Raw genomic sequence first — 23529 nt, forward strand, 5'->3', positions numbered from 1 at the left:
TGTCTCAGACGCTGTACAGGACCCAGTCGCATCAAAGGCGGCTGTGTGACTGGTGCGTCCGTGTTCACTAAGCGTCTGTGTTCACTACAGGTTGATGGAGCGGCAGTGTACACTAGTAGCGTCTGGATCCACTCAGCATTCGCTAACGTATTGATCGGTCCTGGAAGCGAGGTGAGTCTCCCTGTATCCCACTCTACTGAGTACGGGTAATACAGCACTAAGTCTCTATCTTGGTCCTTTCGCATTTGCATCTTAATACGTTAGATCTGTTTAAAACACGATGCAGTAATATGTTCTCCTACATACTTAAAATGTAGCTGTAGTTGATGTTGTGCTAATATTGCTTAATATACAAATGTATAACGTGACTGACTGCTAGTGTGATTGCTGACTTTACTATATTTCTGTCAGTTTGTCTATTCCGATCCGCAATGCCGGTGCATGAGTAGGGTTGGATTGTGATTACAGTCACAAATTGTGTAGTACACTGTGGAAGTGTTGATTATTTATCATGTCTAAGAGCGGCAAAGGTGAGGAAGGTACACTCACAGCAACACCAACACTCATATCATGTTTGTCTTGCAAAATTGTGTTATCCTCTCAGGATCTGATTCAGGATGGTTTGTGTGCAAATTGTTTTAGCTTTCGTCAAGGGTTAATGAAAAATACAAGGCAAATTCAGGTGCAAATTCAGGTACAAATGGATCCACCTTGGGCTATGTTTGCACATACTTTATCCAGTATAGCTGAAAGGATAATTCCTCCAACTCCTGTACCAGGAAAAGGTTACACTATTAACCCTTACATGTATAACTTCCAGCAGCAGCTTTTCAAAAGAAACAAGCTGATAAACCAGTGGTAAGTACATTTTCACCTTCACAGGCTACACATGATTCAGCATAAGGATTCATTGGAAGATGAAAGCTCAATTCTACTTCGGCATACAAAGTAGAGGAGGAAGGTCTCAGCTCAGTGGATATAGCTGAGTTAATTAAAGCAATGAAAGCATTCTATCCATAGAGGAATCAGCAGAGCCTGTGTTAAAAACCAAGGCACCTGTGTTTAAACGTCCCAAAACAGTCAAAACTGAGTTTCCAGGGTCAGATCAGCTGATGGAAATTATGGAAGAGGCTTGGGCTACGCCCAATAAGAAGTTTAGAATTCCTAAGAAATGGAATTCCAATTATACTCTTCCAGTTGGGGATTGTTAAAAAGGGAGGTGGCTCCTAAAGTAGATACGCATTATCTACCATTATCTATTAGTGCCAAAATCTACATTATCTTTGCCTTCAACATCATTAAATGATGTCACGGATTGAGAGTGGATGGTTTTAAAAAAAACACATTTTTTCCCTGTCTGGGACCAGCCAAAACTTCAGCTTGGATGGCAAAGGCAGTGGCTGCCTGGGCTGATGCATTGGAGGGGGATTTTTCTAAAGCTTCTAGAGAGCAAAAATCCCATATAGCTCATATAAAACAGGCTGCAATGTTCCTGGAAGAAGCAGCATTGAATATGGGTACTATTGCCTCCAGGGCATCAGCTTCAACAATAGCTGCTCGCAGAGCAGTTTGGCTACGTATGTGGAAAGCTGATTCAGAATCCAAGAAGGTTTTGGAATCATTACCTTTTTCTGGAGATAGTCTTTTTGGTAAAGAATTTACAGATATTCTGGAGTCAGAAGCAGGCTCTAAGAAGGTCAAGTTCCCTTCCACATACAATTTCAAACCTAAAGTTCCAGCTTTTTGGCCCTTTCAGTATCAAGGAAAAGCTAAAGGAAAAAATGAGGGCAAGCAGGTCCAATACAAGAAGTCTGGTAAGACTAAAAAGCATTGGGCTACCAGAGGACCAGTTGGGAAGGCAGATGCAAAACCATCAGCCTGACGTGGGGGGGGGGGGGGCGACTTCTTCAATTTGCACAGATCTGGCAGCAGTCTACAACAGATGCCTGGGTGCAGGAAGCGGTATCTCTAGGTTATGCTTTTGCCTTCAAGAAGCACCCTCCTCGAAGTTTTTTTATGTACCAGCCCGTCTCAGGTAGACGAAGTTCAGGGCTTTGTTAGAGGCAGTTCAGAAATTGCTTCACTCAGGAGTAGTCATTCCAGTTCCTCCGGCGCAACGAGGACAGGGGTTTTACTCCAACCTGTTTTTAGTTCAGTAGCCAAATGGGTCTTTTCAGCCCATTCTCAATCTCAAAGTACTGAACAAATACATTTGGGTACCTTGGTTTCTTATGGAGACGTTACGTTCCATCATTTTGGCCATGGAACCAGGGGATTATATGGTATCCCTGGATATACAGGATGCTTACCTATATGTTCCTATAGCACTGTCCCATCAGTGCTATCTCAGGTTCGCTATCCTCTAACAGCATTTTCAGTTCCAGGCCCTACCTTTTGGGTTAGCCACAGCTCCCAGAGTATTTACCAAGATTATGGTGGTAATGGTAGCTTATCTCCGCCAGCAAGGGATAAGAATTTTTCCATAGCTCGACGATCTTTTAATCCTGGCACAGAAGCAGGAGTTGCTCTTATGTCATCTACGACAGACAATAACATGTCTGCAGAACAACAGGTGGCTCATAAATTGGGCAAAATCGTCCCTGGTTCCGTCACAACGGATGACTCACTTGGGGGCGGTACTGAATTCAGGTCTTCAGAGAGTAAGTTTACCTCTGAACAAGATGGCCAAGGTCCAGTCAAGGATTCAGGACTTGTTACACAATCAAAAGGTATCCATTCACGCAGCAATGCGGGTGATGAGTTTGATGGTATCAGCGTTCGACATGGTGGAGTGTGCACAATTCCACTCAAGGCCTCTGCAGCGTCTAATTCTTGCCAAATGGAATGGGTTGCATCAGACGATAAAAGCTCAGACCCTGTCTCTTACGATAGAAGTAAGAAGGTCATTAGCCCGGTGGCTACAGACATCCCATCTGGACAAGGGAAGACCCCTTTGAATATCAGATTGGGAAATTCTGAAGACAGATGCCAGACTTCAGGGCTGGGGAGCAGTGTCAGGAAGGTTGTGTTTTCAGGGGTAGGCATTACGGCAGGCAAGAGTCCCTATTTTATATATTACGGCAGGCAAGAGTCCCCATTTTACACATTACGTTAGGCAAGAGTCCCCATTTTACACATTACGTTAGGCAGGAGTCCCCTTTTCACACATTACGGCAGGCAAGAGTCCCCATTTTATATATTACAGCAGGCAAGAGTCCCCATTTCACACATTATGGCAGGCAAGTGTCCCCTTTTTACACATTACGGCAGGCAAGTGTCCCCTTTTTACACATTACGGCAGGTGTCCCCATTTTACACATAATGGCACTCAGAGTGAGAGATTGAGAGAGACAGAGAGAGAGAGGGTATACTTACAGAAGCGATTCCCGCTCTTCGGCCCGCCTCCCCAGTAGCTCCTTGCGCCGGCCTCCTCTCCCTCTTCTTAACTTGGTTCCCCCTCCTCCTCAGTACTCCGCTCGGGGAGGCGGAGTTTCACGGAATGACGCGGTTGCGTCGTGACGTCACAACGCAACCGCGTCATTCTGCGAAACTCTGCCCCCCTGAGCGGGGTACTCGGGGAAACGGAGGAAGGGGAAGCAGGGAGCCACAGTTAGTGCCACGGCGGGCGCCCCGTGCGGATGCACGGCTAGCCCGCCCCAAGAAACGGCCCTGGTCCTAATCAACGCAACCATGCACACTTCCAAACACAGCCACACACACTTCCTGGATGTCCTGCCCACTACATAGATCTTCTTGGCTGCAATGGTTTCAAATGACAATTGAAACTAGCTTCATATAGTTAAAATTATAAGGCTTCCTATGCAATAGCAATAGCTCATGTGTTTAGGGACCTCGGTATAGGATGGTAGGAGTTTGAGCCCCATGTATGGTATGCTTTGTTTTAAATACAAGGATTTAGATTAATGACAAAGTGCACATAAATCACAATATTGAGTGCTCACAAGTGAAGGGTATAAATATAGTATTAGAGGTTTGGCAAATATGTGATATCCCGTGCAATGCAGGCATCGGTGTGAGTCTTCCCAATGTTTTAAAGCAGCAATTATTTTAAATGCAAACCTGGGTTGGTGTGTTAAGTAGCTAGTACACTTTAAACAAGTTGGAACATCGGTTAACTTTGGAAACCATCATGTTCCTGAACCAATGTTTAGGACTGTCACGATCTAGGTAATTCCTTATCAGTATTTACTTTCCAAATGCCTCCTGAGACTGTCCCAGCGTTCCAAGCCTGGATTCCATCTGCACTGTCTGCATGCAGCACGCTGCATCTCACAGACCCTCCAACATGACCCGCCCCACTAGGTACAAAATGCTCTGTTTCTGGACTTCCCTCTTAATTTATGATTTCCATCACCTGTGTTGAACTAGTTAAATGATAAGAAAGCTGTTTCTTCACAGGTGATTGCAATAATAAATAAAGAGGGAAGTCCAGAAACAGAGCATTTTGTACCTAGTGGGGCGGGTCATGTTGGAGGGTATGCATCTCATTGTCTCAAATCTCTTTACTGTGATTCTGGCAGCTTCATGGTTAAAGCTCACATTCAAGTTACAAACAATCTTTCCCTCCAAAAGCTACCATGGGCGCAGCCATGTTTGCTTTCATCACATGTTGCTTTTCAGCCTATCAGCTGCACTCTGGTTTCTACCTAATTACCCAGCAGCTGCACTCTAGACTCTGCTTAATCAGCCAGCCAATCCCTGTTTCCCAGCTGGTATAAATATCTTGTTCCTGGGCTGGAAAGATTGTCAGTGCTTCAATTGTCTTCAGTGATCCCAGTGTGCAGTCCTCCCATGGACTTTCTCTGCAGTACAGCCTGACTCTGCAGTGTCTCATCATTGCATCCTGTGACTGGCAGTTACCGACACCAGCTTCCAGCAGTGCTCTGCCCTGCCAGTAACCATCTGTGTTTCACCATCGATCTCCAGTGACCATCGGTGTTCCGCCATCGATCCCAAGTCTCCATCGGTGTTCCGCCATCGATCCCAAGTCTCCATCGGTGTTCCGCCATCGATCCCAAGTCTCCATCGGTGTTCCACCATCGATCCCCAGTAACCATCGGTGTTCTGCCATCGATCCTCAGTAACCATCGGTGTTCCACCATCGATCCCCAGTAACCATTGGTGTTCCGCCATCGATCCCCAGTAACCATCGGTGTTCCGTCATCGATCCCTAGTCACCATCGGTGTTCCACCATCGATCCCAAAGTTACCATCAGTGTTCCGTCATCGATTCCAAGTCACCATCGGTGTTCCGTCATCGATCCCAAGTATTTCTCTGAACTGTGTTTAATAAAACCTTTGAACTTTCCCTTGTTGTCGTGGTCACGCCTTCGGGCATTTGTTCTAAAGGTACCCTGTATGTCCAAGAACCCTGTACTGCCTCCCAGGTACACATATACCTCAGCCCCTACAACTGAGGCTTCCCCCTGGTCAGCACCAGCCCTCAGTTGTGACAGTAAGCACTGACCTCATGGATCCGGCCGGAGACCAGGTCCAAGCGACCAGGCCGATGCAAGAACTTGCAGCCCGCCTTGAACGTCAGGAGGCTGCACGGGGCCATGTGATTCTCTGTCTCCAGGACCTCTCCTCTTGGCTGGATGGAATACAAGTAACCCTCCGTGGTTCAGGGACGTCCAGTGTGCCGACTGCAGTACCTTTGGTGGTATCCCCACCCACCACTCCTGTTTCTGCTCCTTGTCTCCATTTACCGACATCTGCCAAGTTTGATGGTTCCCCAAAAGCCTGTCGGGGTTTCCTAAATCAGTGTGAGATATATTTTGAGTTACAGCCTGGCAGTTTCCCAACTGACCACACCAAGGTTGCTTACATCATCTCCCTCCTCAGTGGCTCCGCCCTCGATTGGGCATCACCTCTATGGGAGAAGTCTGATGCCCTGCTCTCTTCATACACAGATTTCGTGGCAACCTTCAGGCGCATCTTTGACGAACCCTCAGCCTCCTCTGATATCCTCCGGCTACGTCAGGGGACACAAACAGTCAGTCAATGTCTGGTACAGTTCCAGATCCTAGTGTCTGAACTTTCCTGGAATGATGACACTCTTTACTCAGCCCAGGAAGGGGCGTCTGTGTCTACAGCCCAGGAAGGGGCGTTTGTTTCTGCAACCCCAGGAGGGGTATCCAATGTTCATGCTCTAGTAGGGGCATATGAGTCTTCTCAAAAAGGAGTTTCTGATCTGTCAACCCCAGGAGGGGTGCTGGAGAAAATAACCCTGAGAGAGGTGTCTGATTCATCAACCCCAGGAGGGGTCACCAAAGTTTCAGTCCCAAGGGAAGTATCCAGAGCCAAGTTCCCAGATGGAAATTTTTGTGCTACAGATGCAGTTATGAACTCCTGTTTGCCGTCTTCAGAGAGCACCACCCTGTTGGCATCCAGCATGGACCAGGTCCAGGATGGTCTAACTGAACACTCGGATACCACTCATTCCGGTTCTAACCGGATTCTGACTCCTTCAGTTCCAGCTGATTCAACTGTCTTTAGACTCAATCCGGTTCCATCCGTCTGTCTGAAGATTCCTTCGGTTCCAGCTGATTCCGATATCTTTGGACCCAATCCGGTTCCATCCGTAGGTCCAAAGACTCCTTCAGTTCCAGCTGATTCAACAGTCAATCCAAAGACTCCTCCGGTCTCAGCCGGTTCAAGGTTTTCTGGACCCAATCCGGTCCCATCCGTCTGTCCGGATCAGCCTCCTTCGGTTCCAGCCGATTCCAATACCTTCGGATCTAATCCGGTCCTATCCGTCGGTCTAAAGTCTCCGCCGGTCTCAACCGGTTCAAGTTTGTCTGGACTTAATTTGGTCTCGTCCATAGGTCCGGTACAATCTCCTCTGGTCCCAGCTAGTTCAAGTTCATCAGGATGCAATCTAGATCCTTCCATTTGTTCAGGTAAAGAACTTATAAGAAGTGTCCTGGGGCCACTCCTAAAGGAGGGGGTGCTGTCACGATCTAGGTAATTCCTTATCAGTATTTACCTTCCAAATGCCTCCTGAGACTGTCCCAGCGTTCCAAGCCTGGATTCCATCTGCACTGTCTGCATGCAGCACGCTGCATCTCATTGTCTCAAATCTCTTTACTGTGATTCTGGCAGCTTCATGGTTAAAGCTCACATTCAAGTTAGAAACAATCTTTCCCTCCAAAAGCTACCATGGGCGCAGCCATGTTTGCTTTCATCACATGTTGCTTTTCAGCCTATCAGCTGCACTCTGGTTTCTACCTAATTACCCAGCAGCTGCACTCTAGACTCTGCTTAATCAGCCAGCCAATCCCTGTTTCCCAGCTGGTATAAATATCTTGTTCCTGGGCTGGAAAGATTGTCAGTGCTTCAATTGTCTTCAGTGATCCCAGTGTGCAGTCCTCCCATGGACTTTCTCTGCAGTACAGCCTGACTCTGCAGTGTCTCATCATTGCATCCTGTGACTGGCAGTTACCGACACCAGCTTCCAGCAGTGCTCTGCCCTGCCAGTAACCATCGGTGTTTCACCATCGATCTCCAGTGACCATCGGTGTTCCGCCATCGATCCCAAGTCTCCATCGGTGTTCCGCCATCGATCCCAAGTCTCCATCGGTGTTCCGCCATCGATCCCCAGTAACCATCGGTGTTCCACCATCGATCCCCAGTAACCATCGGTGTTCCGCCATCGATCCCCAGTAACCATCGGTGTTCCGCCATCGATCCCTAGTCACCATCGGTGTTCCACCATCGATCCCAAAGTTACCATCAGTGTTCCGTCATCGATTCCAAGTCACCATCGGTGTTCCGTCATCGATCCCAAGTATTTCTCTGAACTGTGTTTAATAAAACCTTTGAACTTTCCCTTGTTGTCGTGGTCACGCCTTCGGGCATTTGTTCTAAAGGTACCCTGTATGTCCAAGAACCCTGTACTGCCTCCCAGGTACACATATACCTCAGCCCCTACAACTGAGGCTTCCCCATGGTCAGCACCAGCCCTCAGTTGTGACAAGGACTAAACAATGTTTTTTAACTAATGTTAAAATATTAATAAATACAGGTGAAAATCAAAATAAAGTACTAATTCAGTTGAAATAAATACAAATTGTTGTCTTCCCCTTTAAAAAGATAAAAAATATTTTTTTTCCTGTGAATGCAAATATCAACTAAATAATGTTAATATAAAGCAGCAGCCACAGTAATCATATATACAGTATTAGTGCAAGGGATCAAGATGCAGTTAGGCAAACATCAGTGCTTACTTACAAGAAGGTTTGTAAACCTGTAAGATATATGCCTCCTGGCACATATGTATCTCTGCTCTAATGGTTTTACTGCAATTACTGATTTTGGCTAATTATCAAGTTACAAACACATCTACATACATATGGTATATATACCGATGAAACGTTCAGCAACCAATATAGGTGTGTCCAATAGTTAAAATAGGTGGGGTTTGTCCAAGGAAGGCATGATGGATTGGGCATGGCCATAACATTCAGCTTATACAGTGCAGTATGGTGGTGGGTATGCACCTATGAATCTTCAAATCTAAGAATCAGAGTTATCTCCTGCGTTAAGCAAACAAACGCTTAAGACCGCAATACCCATCATTCTCATATGGGGCAATTTACTAAGCTTTACTAAGGCCAACTTCAGATGGTATTCACCGTTGATAACAGATATTAATTAATTGAGCAAAAATGTGACCATTGATAAATGAACAAATAAAATAGGATATTAATTACCTACCGATAAATCCTTTTCTCGTAGTCCATAGAGGATACTGGGGTCCATTTAGTATCATGGGGTATAGGCAGGTCCACTGGGAGCCATGGGCACTTTAAGAATTTGATAGTGTGGGCTGGCTCCTCCCTCTATGCCCCTCCTACCAGACTCAGTCTAGTTAACTGTGCCCCAGGAGATGGACATACTTTGAGAGAAGGATAGATAAGGAAAGTGGTGAGATTCTGAACCAGCACACACAACAAGAGGAAAGCCAAGCTAATCAAACTTGAAACAGGAACAGCAACGGCTGAACCAAAATTACTTAACCAAGTAACAGTGCAGGAAGAACGAAGCACTGGGCGGGCGCCCAGAATACTCTACGGACGAGAAAAGGATTTACCGGCAGGTAATTCAAATCCTGTTTTCTCTTACGTCCTAGAGGATACTGGGGTCCATTTAGTGCCATGGGGATGTACCAAAGCTCCTAAACTGGGTGAGAGAGTACTGAGGTTCCTGCAGAAGTGATTGACCAAACTGAAGGTCCTCAGAGGCCAAAGTATCGAACTTGTAGAACTTTGCAAACGTGTTCGAACCTGACCAAGTAGCTGCTCGGCAGAGCTGTAAAGTCGAGACACCCTGGGCAGCCACCCAGGAAGAACTCACCAACCTAGTAGAGTGGGCCAGTACAGAGTTTGGACATGATAAACCTGCTGTGGAATAAGCATGCTGGGTAGTAAGCCTGATCCAGTGTGCAATGGACTACGTTGACGCAGGACACCCAGTTTTACTGGGATCATAAAGAACAAACAGCGAGTTTGATTTTCTGTGACGAGCTGTTCGCTTGACATACACCTTCAAAGCTCTCACAACATCCAAAGACTCTGAAGTAGCAGAGGTGTTGGTGATAACCGGAACCACCATAGGTTGGTTGGTGTGAAACGCAGACACCACTTTAGGAAGAAATTGCTGACGAGTTCTGAGTTCAGCTCTGTCCTCATGGAAAATTAAATAGGGACTTTTGTGAGACAAAACCCCCAGCTCCGACACACGTGTGACGGTCTTCCACGTAAGATATTTTATGTCCGCCTCCTGCAAGGGTTAAAACCAATCCGATTAGAGGAACTGCAGCACCAACTTGAGATCCCAAGGTGCCATGGGAGGCACAAAGGGAGGTTGTATGTGCAGAACACCTTTCAAGTACGTCTGGACCTCAGGGAGAGAAGCCAATTGTTTCTGAAAGAAAATGGACAAGGCCGAAATCTGTACTTTTATGGAGCCCAGACGCAGGCCCACATCCACACCTGACTGCAGAAAAAGCAGGAAATGTCCCAAATGATATTCCACCACAGAATAAATGTCTGCTCTCACATCAAGAGATGTATTTCTTCCAAATACGATGGTAATGCTTAGATCTTCCTGGCTTGGATCATAGTCAAGATAACCGTGTTAGGGATCCCTCTCCTGGCTAGAGTCAGCCGGTCAACTTCCATGCCATCAAAAGTAGCCGCGGTAAGTCCTTATAGACTAACGGGCCCTGTTACAGAAGATCCTCGCACAGAGGAAGAGGCCACGGATCTTCGAGGAGCATCTCCAGAAGGTCCACGTACCAGGCCCTTCTTGGCTATTCCGGAGCAATGAGTATTGCTTGAACCTTTTCCCTTTTTATTCGCTTAAGAATTCTTGGGATCAGAGGAAGTGGAGGAAACACGTACACCATTTGAATCTGATAGACCCATGGAGTTGTCAGAGCGACTACCGCCACTGCCTGTGGGTCTCTCGACCTGGAAAAATACCGCCTGACCTTCTTGTTGAGACGAGAGGCCATCATGTCGATCTGTGGATATCCCCATCACCGTGTCAAGCACCTGAACATTTCCGAGTGAAGACCCCACTCCCCTGGGTGTAGGTCATGTCTGCTGAGGAACTCTGCTTCTCAGTTGTCTACTCCCGGAATGAAGACTGCTGACAATGCCACAGCGTTTCTTTATGGCCAGAGGAGAATTCTTGACACCTCTGACATTGCTGCTCTGCTTTTCGTTCCGCCCTGTCGGTTTATGTACGTTACTGCCGTCACATTGTCCGACTGGACCTGAATGGCTCGATCTTGAAGAAGATGTGAGGCCTGCAGAAGGGTGTTGTATATGGACCTGAGCTCTAGAATGTTGATTGGAAGGATGACTTCCTGAGTTGACCATCTTCCTTGATAATGCACCCCCTGAGTGACTGCTCCCCAACCCCTGAGGCTTGCATCTGTGGTTAACAGAATCCAGTTCTGAATTCCGAACCTCCAATCCTCGACGAGGTGAGAAGTCTGTAGCCACCACAGAAGGGAGATCCTTTTCCAACGGACCGAACACTTTCTGCGACTCCGTGTCCAGTATCATTCTCAGGAGGAGTTTGGTTGAGAGACCAATGCTGTCCAGCAACCTTTCCCTGGACAGTGCTTTTATCAAAAGATCATCCAGGTACGGAATTATGTTCATTCCCTGTTTGCAGAGTAGAAACATAATCTCTGCCATCACCTTGGTGAACACCCTCGGTGCCGTGGAGAGACCAAATGGCAGGGCCTGGAACTGGTAGTGAAAGTCCTGCAGTGCAAACCGTAGATAAGCCTGATGAGTCGGCCAGATCAGAATGTGAAGGTACGCATCCTTGATATCCATAGACACTAGGGATTCCCCTTCCTCCAGACCTGAGATCACCACTCTCAGAGCCTCCATCTTGAATTTGAACACTCGTAAGTACGGGTTCAACGACTTGAGGCTCAAAATTGGTCTTACCGAACCGTCCGGTTTCGGTACTACAAACAAGTTGGAATAATACCACTTGTTTGTTGATGAGGAGGAACTGGAACAATGACATGCTGTAAAGTTATACTTGCCTCCTGTGAAACTGGTAAGCCTGATTTGAAGAATCTGCGAGGTGGGAGCTCTTGGAACTCCAGTCTGTAGCCCTGGGAAATAAGATCTATGACCCAGGGATCCTGGCACGAACTTGACCAGATCTGACTGAAGAATTGTAGTCTGGCTCCCACCTGACAGCCTTCCAGGAATTGCGGTCCACCGTCATGCTGAAGGCTTTGAGGAAGCAGAGCCTGAGCTGGCAGTTGCTGGTTTGCGTGGTTTACCTCTTGCGCCGCTGGAGGATGTAGAAGCACCTCTGGATTTGCCCATCCGAAAGGACTGCAACTTAGAAGCTGAATAAGTCCTCTTGGTAGGGGGGGGGGGGGGGGCTGCGGAAGGGAGATACTTAGACTCACCCGCAGTAGCTGTGGAAATCCATTCGTCTAGTTCAGTGGTTCTCAAACTCGGTCCTCAGGACCCCACACGGTGCATGTTTTGCAGGTAACCCAGCAAGTGCACAGGTGTATTAATTACTCACTGACACATTTTAAAAGGTCCACAGGTGGAGCTAATTATATCACTTGTGATTCTGTGAGGAGACCTGCAAAACATGCACTGTGTGGGGTCCTGAGGACCGAGTTTGAGAACCTGTGGTCTAGTTCATATCCAAATAAGGCCTTTCCAGTGAATGGTAGGCCTTTCACGCCTTTCCTGGAGTCCGCGTCAGCAGTCCACTGGCGTAGCCACAAGCCCCTGCGTGCCGACACTGCCATAGCGGTGGTGCGTGCATAAAGCAAGCCTATTTCTTTTACGGCTTCCACCATAAAGTTTGCAGAGTCCTGTGTATGCTGCAGGAGTAAAACAACATCCCCCCTAGACAAGGAATCTAACCTCAATTAGGTTACCTGACCATTTTGCAATGGCTTTTGTGATCCACGTACATGCAATAGTGGGTCTTTGGGCCACCCCAGCAGCTGTGTACAATGATTTGAGTGTAGTCTCAATTTTACGATCATCCGTGTCTTTCAGGGAGGCTACACCAGGAACAGGCAATACAATTTTACGTGACAGCCTAGAGACTGATGCGTCCACTATCGGTGGATTTTTTCCATTTTTTCCTATCCTCCAGAGGAAAAGGAAAAGATGAGAGCAACCTTTTAGGGATCTGAAATTTCTTATCAGGATTAACCCATGGTTCTTCAAACAGAATATTAAATTCCTTTGATGTAGGAAAAGTGACTGAGGACTTCTTTTTTACATTAAAATAAGATTCCTTGCACTCCTCTGACACCTTATCAGGAATATGCAGAACATCTCTGATAGCCTCTATAAGGGGTGGTAGTCATGTGACCGCCGGTCAGCTGACCGACAGTCACATGACCTCCTCCGTGAGCCCGACGGCTCACTATCCCGATGGTCGGCATGCCGACCAACAGGGACTATTTCCACTCGTGGGTGTCCACTGCACTCGCCCCTCCCCGCCGGGATCCCGGCGTCGGTATGCTGCCGGGATCCCGGCGTCGGTAAGGTGACCGGTGGTCAGGAGACCGCCGGTCACCAGTACTACACCCTCTATAAGAGCCTCTATTCCCTGTGACAGAGCCACATCCCCCCTCTCCAAATCCACCTTACCCTCCTCCATGTCTGACCTGTCAGCGTCATACTGCAGGATATGGGCCAAATAGCGCTTTTGCGGACAAATTAAAGGGGATTGAGACGCTGTTTTGGGGACTGAGCCTATGTTCAGAAACTCATCCACAGTCTGTTTTAAGTATTGCATCTCTTTCTCATTGCGGGACAATTTTGTAGAAAGAGTGGAGATCATTCCTTTAAGAGAATTAACCCACTCCAGTTCAGCCCCACTCTTCTGTGAACTCTGAGTGCCCAGTAATGAGTCCCCTGGTGAAGAGGAACACTCCGCTGTACAAGAAACACACTCTTTGCCTGACATAATGTAAATTTGACAGTACACGCACACACCGGAAAAGGTTAAGGACAAGTATCCCACAAAGAGCCCTTCAGGGAGACACAGAGTTGTTCGAAGCCAGCCCCCACCACGCCCTTACCGCTAATGTCAAGCTTAGCCGAGTCGCAGACTAAGTACCCTGATAGGGGACTTAGTACACTAATAGTCGCTCCCTCCCTGCTATGACCCCATTACCGCTGAGGTAATTTGGAGTCACACCAGAGGAGCTGCGTGTCCCTGTCAGTCAGCGTCTGTGTCCACTGCAGAGGAAAAATTGCGCTGGTGAGCTGCTGGATCCTCTCATAGTGAAGCCCCGCCCCTTCAATGGTGCGCCGTCTTCCCGCTTTTTTTTATACTGGCTGAGGTAATTTTTGTGCTTAAAATGGAGCAGAACCATTTTAAGGCTGTGATTGCGAGTTCGGGTACTGTGTACAGTGTACTGAGACGCAGTTGTGTACTGTGTCTGGAGATGTATTCCGCCCCATTTAGAAGCCGTGTGTCTCCGTACCCTTGTGCCGCCATAGTACTCACCACTCTTCATTCTTCTGGCTCTGTTAGGGGTGGCGGCGTGCTGCGGGAATGTACGCTTGCCGTGGTGGGGCTTGCCAATAGTTCCCTTAGGAGCTCAGTGTTCTGTCAGCGGGGAACGGGACCATTAACCCTTCAAGAGGTTGGGACGTCCCCCCCCCCCCTAAGTCCCACGAAGCAGGCAGGCTGTTGCCAACTAGCGCTGCCTGAAAATAACAAACTTAGAAAATAAATGCAGAAAACTCTTCAGGAGCTTCCTTCAGCGTGACCGGCTCCTCCGGGCACATTTTCTAAACTGAGTCTGGTAGGAGGGTCATAAAGGGAGGAGCCAGCCCACACAATCAAATTCTTAAATTGCCCAATGCTCCTAGTAAACCCGTCTATACCCCATGGTACTAAATGGGCCCCAGTATCCTCTAGGATGTAAGAGAAAAAGCCAATGTGGAACCATTTGAAAGCTCTTATTTTAATCTGTGGCCATGAGCTCTAGCTCAAATAAGTTGTTATAGCAGAATCTCTAGTCTCTACTGCAATTTTAATAATTAATTCAGCAATTCGAGTGTGACCATGTGAGCATTAAATTTGTTTTAGGTCCATACAGGCCTCCATAAACTGTAACAATACTAAAGTCTCCCTTGTGAATTAAATAAAATAAAAACACACTGTCTTTACCATATGTATTTATTAAAATCATCAACCCCACATAGAAAGTAAGATTTTTTTCACTTCAACCATGAGTCTTTTAGTCATTATTCTTAGGTAGTGTCCTAAAGATCTATTCTTAGGTAGTGCCCTAAAGTAGAAACTGAAAAACTATTAGCAAAGGAAAGCAAAGCGAATCCCAAAAAATTATTTAAATACATTAATAGCAAGAGATTAAAGAAGGAGAGTATAGGCCCTTTAAAAAACAAGTTGGGAGTCTTAAGCAAAAATGATAATGACATAGCGGACACACTAAATGAGTTTTTTTCAATAGTATTTACTAGAGAGGACCCAATTCAGGGACTAACACATAATCTCAATAATGAGAATATCCCACTGATAGGTACTTATTTAAGCGAGGAAGTAGTCTGTGACCAATTAAAACATTTAAAGATTAATAAATCACCAGGTCCCGATGGCATTCACCCAAGGGTTCTAATGGAGCTTCACTCTGAACTTGCAAAACCGCTACTTTTGATCTTTAAGGATTCAGTAATATCAGGTATGGTTCCCAAAGACTGGCGTATAGTGGAAGTAGTGCCTATATTCAAAAAGGGAAGTAAAGCTGAACCAGGTAATTATAGACCAGTTAGTCTTACAGCTATAGTGGGGAAAGAATTGGAAGGTATTCTAAGAGATAGTATTCAGAAGTTCCTTGAAGTCAATAAGGTCATTAAAAGGAATCAACATGGGTTTATGAAGTACAGATCCTGTCAAACCAACTTACTTGGCTTTTATGAAACAGTAAGCGCAAACCTAGATCAGGGTAAACAGGTGGATGTAATCTTTTTAGATTTTGCCAAAGCATTCGACGCTGTACCACGCATGAGACTTATCTACAAGCTACAAGAAACAGGGCTAGGAAGCACAATATGCACTTGGGTCAAAAACTGGTTAGATAATAGGGAGCAGCGCGTTGTGGTTAATGGATCTTTTTCAAATTGGACTGAAGTGCTAAGTGGTGTGCCGCAATGCTCAGTATTAGGACCGCTATTGTTCAATATTTTCATTAACGACCTAACAGAAGGTCTAGAGAGCATGGTGTCAATTTTTGCAGATGATACCAAATTGTGTAAAGTTAAAAATGTGGAGGGGGATGCTAAGTCGCTTCAGAACGACTTAGTTAAATTAGAAGCTTGGGCAGCGAAATGGACAATGCGCTTCAATACAGACAAGTGTAAGGTAACGCACTGTGGTAACAAGAACAAAAATAACACCTACCTACTAAATGGGGTAAAATTAGGGGATTCTGTACTGGAAAAGGACTTAGGTGTCCTCATGGATAGCAAACTAAGCAGTAGTACCCAAAGTAGGACTGCAGCAAAGAAGGATAATAAGATATTCGCATGCATAAAACGGGGAATTGATGCTAGGGACGAGAGTATTATACTACCGTTATATAAATCACTTGTGAGGCCACACCTTGAATACTGTGTACAATTCTGGGCACCTTACTACAAAAAGGATATCCTGGAGCTAGAAAAGGTTCAAAGGCGGGCGACCAAACTAATTAAGGGTATGGAGACGCTGGAATACGGGGAAAGGCTTGCAAGACTAGGCATGTTTACACTGGAAAAGAGGAGATTAAGAGGGGACATGATCAACATTTACAAATATATAAGGGGACAATATACAGATCTTGCGCAGGACCTGTTTTTGGTTAGATCAACACAGAGAACTCGTGGACATTCGCTCAGGTTAGAGGAGAGGAGATTCCGCACAATACGGCGTAAAGGCTTTTTTACGGTAAGGACGATACGTGTTTGGAATTCCCTGCCTGAGGGAGATGTAATGGCCGACTCAGTCAACACCTTTAAGAATGGGTTAGATAAATTCCTAATGGATAAGGATATCCAGGGTTACGGGGCATAGTCACGCACTATGGTTATTATAAAAAGGAGGTGTAAAACGTAACGGCAGTCATCAACTTCAGTCAAAATTTTATACAAAATAATCGTGCATAGGAGACCACAAATAGGTTGAACTCAATGGACAATTGTATTTTTTTAACCTTAGATACTATGTTACTATATTACATTCCTTTTACTACCTCTCTCTCTCTCTCTCTCTCTCTCTTAAAAGCGCAAACAAATGTTTTAACAGGATCACAGCTCTCAGCATGTCAAGTGATGGCATAGGATGGGGAGGATGTCACAGTGCACAAGATGCTTTTTGTGGGTGGTTATATCAGGAATTGTCATTTTATGTTTAGACTCGGTTCTCTATAATGAATTTTTAGCTTGCTTTGTCAATCACAAAGAATTATCTCACATTAAAATGAATGCCTTATTTTTTTTTATACAAGCTAGGTGTTAAATTAAGTAAATACTTTTATAAGTTAAGTAAACGATGATATATAGCCAGCCTACAGTGTGTACACAAAACGCATCAGCTCTTCCTAGGAATAGCGGCCATTTTCCCGTAGACCAGTGCAGATCGCTGTAGCACGAACAGAAGAATAGAAAGTGTACTCACTCTAGCTACTGATGACTTCCTAGCGATGGGAAGAGACGTGATGATGACATGACTTTAAAAATCTCCCGCTTAATAACAGCTGATGCTGCAGTGTGTGGAGCCAGTTTATTGCTATAGAGATAAAGCGACATTTTACAAGGTTTGCACCATATGTTCGGGGAGGGACCGTCCGCACTGCAGTATTCCATGTCACGCTTACATTCTCTCCCGATTGTTTTATAGGAGACCGCACTCTGCCCGCCGTCGCACCATGTCATCCCGCAGCCTGCAGTATGGTGAGAACTAATAGCATTCCCTAGCGTCATGCACGCATGTGTGTGTAATGTGCTCCTGGAAGCAGGCAGGGCTCAGGCTGATCATACTATCACTTAAGGGTATGTACTAAGCCTTGGAGAGAGATAAAGTTGACGGAGATAAAACAGCCTGTACATGGCAGTTAGGAGCTGATTGGTTAGTACTGTATCTTTCTCCACTTTATCTCTCCCCAAAGCTTAGTACATGGACCCCTTAGTTATTTAATAAGTCTTTGTTGAAGTTTTTTCTCATGAAAAGTTGGCAACTGCTTTTGCATTTCTCGCCTGCATTTTGCGGTAACTGAAACAGGTTGTTGATAATCCAAGACATTTTTAGGCAAACTACCTTAAGGTGAGATCTGCGCTTGTGATTTTCACTATATAGTCCAAATCATAAGAAAAGTTTGCACATATCGCACCATATGTATACAGCTTGTGATACCAATGCGCTGTCCCGTGGGGTTGGTATCGCAAGAAAAAATATACCGCGCAGGCATGGCAGTTTTGACTAGAAAGTGTACAATCTAGTTTGTAGCAGGGACGTGCGGTGAGCTAAATGGCTCAGGAGGCACTGGCTAGCACCAGAGCCAGATTTACATGCAATATATGAGCCAAAGTGTACATCGGGGCATTATACATAGGTGCAGCAGTATAAGCTCCTGGAAATTTGGTGAGTTTTGATCAGAGATGTGCGGAAAAGTTACACAGGTGAGGCACTGCCTCACCTGCCATAGACTTTTTACTCCGGAGATTTGGCTATAAAAATTGTTAGAATAATGCAAAGAAGATATTTCAAACATATTCTTTGTATTTTTGATATACTTTATACAGTCAAACTCTGGCACAAACGTTAGTATGACAGGAAAGGCTCTGCCTCACCCCACCGCACGTCACTGGTTTGTAGTATAGGCAAAATTGTATATAGTCAAAATCGCACATAGTAAAAAACGCAGGTAAATATAGTCAATATTGGTGGTTCTGTGTTCCGGCCAGTTCAAGGGAAATCGCAAAGTTAAAATTGCACATAGTCAATATCTCAGTGTGTGTATGCACCTTTAGTCCAAGTTGCAGATGAATATAAGTAATAGAAGCAGAGCTGTATGCTATGGTCTCGGGTCAATTAGGAGTGATCATCCTTTAGAACAACCCTACCCGCAAGTAATAGGCCCTACACACTACGCAATTTCACAGAAAGATATGAACGATCTCGTTCATTAATGAACAATATATTGTTCGTATCTGTCAGTGTGTAGGCACCAATGATGAACGATGCGCGACCCCTGCGCTCGTTCATCGTTGGTGCCGCGTCGCTTGTACATGCAGGCCAATATGGACAATCTCGTCCATATTAGCATGCGTTGCTATGGGGCCGGGTGACCGCCACCGTCGGGCACCTCGGTGGCACATCGCCGTTATGTGTAGGTGCTTATTCGGTATACCTCATTTACGGTAGCTCTGGACTCGCTGACAATTTTGTTAGCAGCCACCAAGAATCGTCAGGTGCAGGGCGAGATCGTGCTGCGAGGCACCACCCTTGCCCTAATTGAATTGTTATTGGGTAATTTAGCTAATAAGCTTGTGTCCTATTTGTCTTCTGTACTGCAATGAAACTTGGATTTTAATATTAATATCTTTAAGTCTGGAATTTGTTAGGGGCAGGGACTGGGGTGGATGGTACACATCGTATTTTCTTGTGGTCAAATTTGCATCCAAATAGAATGATAGACGTTGTTGTTTGTCAATGTGCGCAGCACTTCATTGGTAATACAAAGATTATTTTTACTCAAACCAAACATCAAAATGCACTATAATAGTGTAACTATCTACTTGTTTATTGGGTAGTCCATCTTTCTGGATTTATTTTATTTAGACCAGTGATGGGGAACCTTCGGCCCTCCAGCTGTTGTTGAACTACACATCCCAGCATGCCCTGCAACAGTTCTAGCATGGCAAAATTGTAGCAAGGCAAGCTGGTATGTGTAGTTCAACAACAGCTGGAGGGCCGAAGATTCCCCATCCCTGATTTAGACCCATTGGAGTTTTGTGCAAATCTAGCTCCCTACCCAGCTGCCCGTGTTTAATACTGTAAATTGGCTAAATGTTTTGACCCAACAGAACGATTATCCAATAAGTGTGCACCCTACACACTGAGCTGTTTTTGCCTAGTTTGTGCTTTCTTCAATGGAATCTATAGGTTGCGTTGGAATTTTAAGCAGGACTTACAGGTGAAGCTTGGGAAACTAGAATATTGTGCAAAAGTTCATTTATTTCAGTAGTTCAACTTAAAAGATTAAACTAATATTATATAGACTCATTACATGCAAAGTGAGATATTTCAAGCCTTTATTTGTTATAATGTCTCTTACGTCCTAGAGGATGCTGGGGTCCACATTAGTACCATGGGGTATAGACTGGTCCACCAGGAGCCATGGGCACTTTAAGAATTTGATAGTGTGGGCTGGCTCCTCTCTCTATGCCCCTCCTACCAGACTCCGTTTAGAAAATGTGCCCGGAGGAGCCGGTCACAGCTAGGGAAGCTCCATAGGAGTTTCTTTAGTTTTATTTTTTTTGAATAGAGTTTAGGCACAGGGAGGCTGCTGGCAACAGTCTCCCTGCTTCGTGGGACTAAGGGGGGGGGGGGGGGAGTAGTGTCCGCCCTGCAGGGTCTGAGCCACTATCTCTGCTGACAGGACACTGAGCTCCTGAGGGGATTGATCGTTCCCTGCCACAGGGGATCGCTCACCCCAGCAGCATGCCGCCAACCCCCTTTCAGAGCCAGAAGACATCGGTGGCGAGTTAGTCACCGGCCCACCTGACAAGCGGGGAGCCGGTGTGAAGATGGCGGCAACAAGGTAAGGAGTGCAGTACTAACTGCGCTTCAGGGCTTAGCGGTACTTGGTACGGTGCTGTGAGGGGCGCCCTGGGCCAGCGCTTAAACCCTACACTGGTCGGCAAGCCTGTCGGGGACCCCAGATCACCGCCAGCACAATTCCTCAGGCCAGTATAAAATTCAAACAGAGTGGGAAGCAGCGCCGGAACAGGGGGCTGCACTTCTCCTCAGAGTGGGACCCAGCAGCGTTCAGCGCCATCTTTCCTGCATGCAGAGACTCTGACAAGAGAGAGCTGTCCCTCCACATCAACTCCAGCTATCTGTGCGGTACCAGGGGGTTGTAGAAGGTAGGGAGGCTGTGCAATAGGCTGTGTAACCTATTAAGGTACACAGCTGGCGCTGGTAAAGGGCGTGCTGTGTGTGGGTGGGCTCCAAACTCTGTGTCTCTCTTGGCATTCTTAGGAGGGAAACTGTCTGCCATTTCACTGTGTGTGTGGGGGGTGCTTGCTGTCTCTCATAAGCAATGTCTAGGGATTCTGTGTCATATGCTGCAGAGGATATTTCATCTCAAGATGATCCAATTCCATCTAATCAGATTGCTCTGGTTAAGCACAGATTCCGATAAGAGAACCTGAATGGTTAACCTCTATTAAGAGTATGATATCTACTAGGATAGCACAGAATGAAACTGCAACTCAGGTTTTACAAAACTCTATGGCTGTTTGGGCCCCCTGGCACTCACACTCAAAAACGTGCTCTTGCCCAGATTAAGCAAGATGACACGGATACAGACTCTGACACGGTAGACTGTGATGGGGTCGTGCTGCGGGGGGCGGCATCTATTGCAAAAGGGGTGCAGTTGATGATTGAAGCCATTAGAAATGTGTTAAATATTGCTGACGCAATACCTGAACAGGTTGAGGAGGCTTACTTCACGGATAATAAGAAAGGCTCGCTAACCTTTCCTGCGTCTAAAGAGTTAAATGCTATATTGGGGAAAACCCAGAGAAAAAATTCCAGATCCCATGAAAGGTTCTGGTGGCATTCCCCTTCCCTGAGGAGGATAGAAAGAAATGGGAAAACCCATCCATAGTTGAAGCATCTGTGTCAAGACTGTCAAAAAAAGGTGGTTTTACCTGTCCCGGGATCTGCCGCGTTGAAAGAAGTGGCTGATCGCAAAATTGACACTGCTCAAATCCATATACACTGCTTCGGAGGCGATATTACGCCCTACTATTGCCTGTGCATGGATTTCTAAGGCTATAGTAAAGTGGTCTGGCACGTTACTTGAGGAATTGGATACAATGGATAAAAGTGACGTTGAATTGCTCTTATGTAACATACAGGATTCTGCGGGATTTACGGTGGAATCCATGAAAGACCTGGGTTCGATGGCTGCAGGGATATCTTCCATGTCTGTCTCGGCTTGTAGAGGATTCTGGCTGCGCCAATGGTCTGCTGACACAGAATCCAGGAGAGGCGTGGAGAACCTACCCTACACAGGTTAGGCTCTATTTGGGGAAGCGCTAGATGCGTGGATTTCCACGGCAACTGCGTGTTAGTCACCTTTTCTTCCTTCAGCTGCGCCTGCTACGAAGAAACCCTTTTCTTCAGCTACGTCGCAGTCCTTTCGGACTCCTAAAACAGGAAAGAACAAGCTACATAACACCACCTTTAGAGGAGGGCGGGCAAAATCCAAAAAAACTGCTACTGCAGGCTCCCAAGACCAGAAGCCTGCTTCTGGTACGTCAAAATCCTCAGCACGACGGTGGACCGCACGGCCTGGAGGTGGGGGCGAGGTTCCGACGATTCAGCCATGTGTGGGTGTCGTCTGGCCTGGACCCCTGGGTACAGAATATTGTGTTCCAGGGATACAGGCTGGAGTTTCAAGAACTCCCCCCTCACCGATTCTTAAAATCAGGCTTGCCAGCTTTGCTGGCAGGCAGGGCTATCCTACAGGAAGCCATCCAAAGATTGGAAGGGTCACAGGTCATTGTCCCAGTTCCACCTCATATGCACAGCAAGGGTTACTATTCGAACCTTTTCGTGGTACTGAAACCGGATGGTTCGGTCAGGCCAATTTTGAAATTGTTAAAAACCCTATCTGAGGGAGTTCAAATTCAAAATGGAATCTCTGAGAGCGGTAATCTCAGGTCTGGAGGAGGGGGAGTTTCTGGTATCCCTGGATATCAAGGATGCGTACCTCCACATTCCAATTTGGCAGCCGCATCAGACTTATCTCCGATTGGCACTGTTAGACAGTCACTTTCAGTTCCAGGCACTGCCGTTCGGTCTCTCCACGGCACCGAGGGTGTTCACCAAGGTGATGGCAGAGATGATGGTTCTCCTCCGCAGGCAGGGAGTGAACATAATTCCATACCTGGACGGTCTACTGATAAAGGCCGTGTCCAGGAAGAGGTTATTGCAGTCTATCACTCTTATGACTCAACTACTCAGGAGTCACGGTTGGATCCTGAACCTTCCGAAATCGCATCTGAACCTTCCGAAATCGCAAGGAGATTGTCTTTCCTTGGAATGATCCTTGACACAGAAGTGCAGAGGGTGTTTCTTCCAAAAGAGAAAGCGTTGGTGATACAATCCATGGTCCGGGATTTCTTGAAACCTGCCCGGGTATCGGTTCATCAGTGCATTCGCCTTCTGGGGAAGATGGTTGCCTCCTACGAGGCTCTACAGTACGGGAGATTCCATGCTCAATCTTTTCAACTGAATCTCCTACACAAATGGTCGGGATCTTATCTGCACATGCACCAGAGGATAAGTCTCACCAAAGGCAAGGATTTCGCTCCTCTGGTGGTTGCAAATGCCTCGCCTTCTGGAGGGCCGCAGGTTCGGAATCCAGAACTGGATCCTTCTGACCACGGATGCAAGTCTCAGAGGTTGGGGAGCGGTCACCCAAGAGGAAACCATCCAAGGAAGATGGTCAAATCAGGAAGCCTTTCTTCCAATAAACATTCTGGAACGAAGAGCCGTGTACAACGGTCTTCTCCAAGCGTCTCATCTTCTACAAGATCGGGCCATTCAAGTACAGTCGGACAATGTGACGGCGGTGGCCTACATAAACCAACAGGGAGGAACAAAGAGCAGGGCTGCAATGTCAGAGGTGACAAGAATCCTCCTCTGGGCAGAAAGGCACGCGTTGTCAGCAATCTTCCTTCC

At 46.4% G+C, this 23529-nt stretch overlaps 1 protein-coding gene across 1 annotated transcript in view; it reads left to right on the plus strand.

The window, feature by feature from the left end:
- The first annotated feature begins 17251 nt into the window (after positions 1-17251).
- HAUS4 (HAUS augmin like complex subunit 4) overlaps positions 17252-23529 on the plus strand; it is a 71268-nt gene continuing 64990 nt past the window's right edge. The window contains exons 1-2 of the mRNA XM_063913565.1: positions 17252-17368; positions 17452-17504. Of these exons, the coding sequence (XP_063769635.1) occupies positions 17480-17504 (25 nt within the window). The 5' untranslated portion in view covers positions 17252-17368; positions 17452-17479. The remainder of the gene's footprint in view (positions 17369-17451; positions 17505-23529) is intronic.

This window comes from Pseudophryne corroboree, chromosome 1 (assembly GCF_028390025.1).
Source record: "Pseudophryne corroboree isolate aPseCor3 chromosome 1, aPseCor3.hap2, whole genome shotgun sequence".
In the NCBI taxonomy this organism is placed as follows: domain Eukaryota; kingdom Metazoa; phylum Chordata; class Amphibia; order Anura; family Myobatrachidae; genus Pseudophryne; species Pseudophryne corroboree.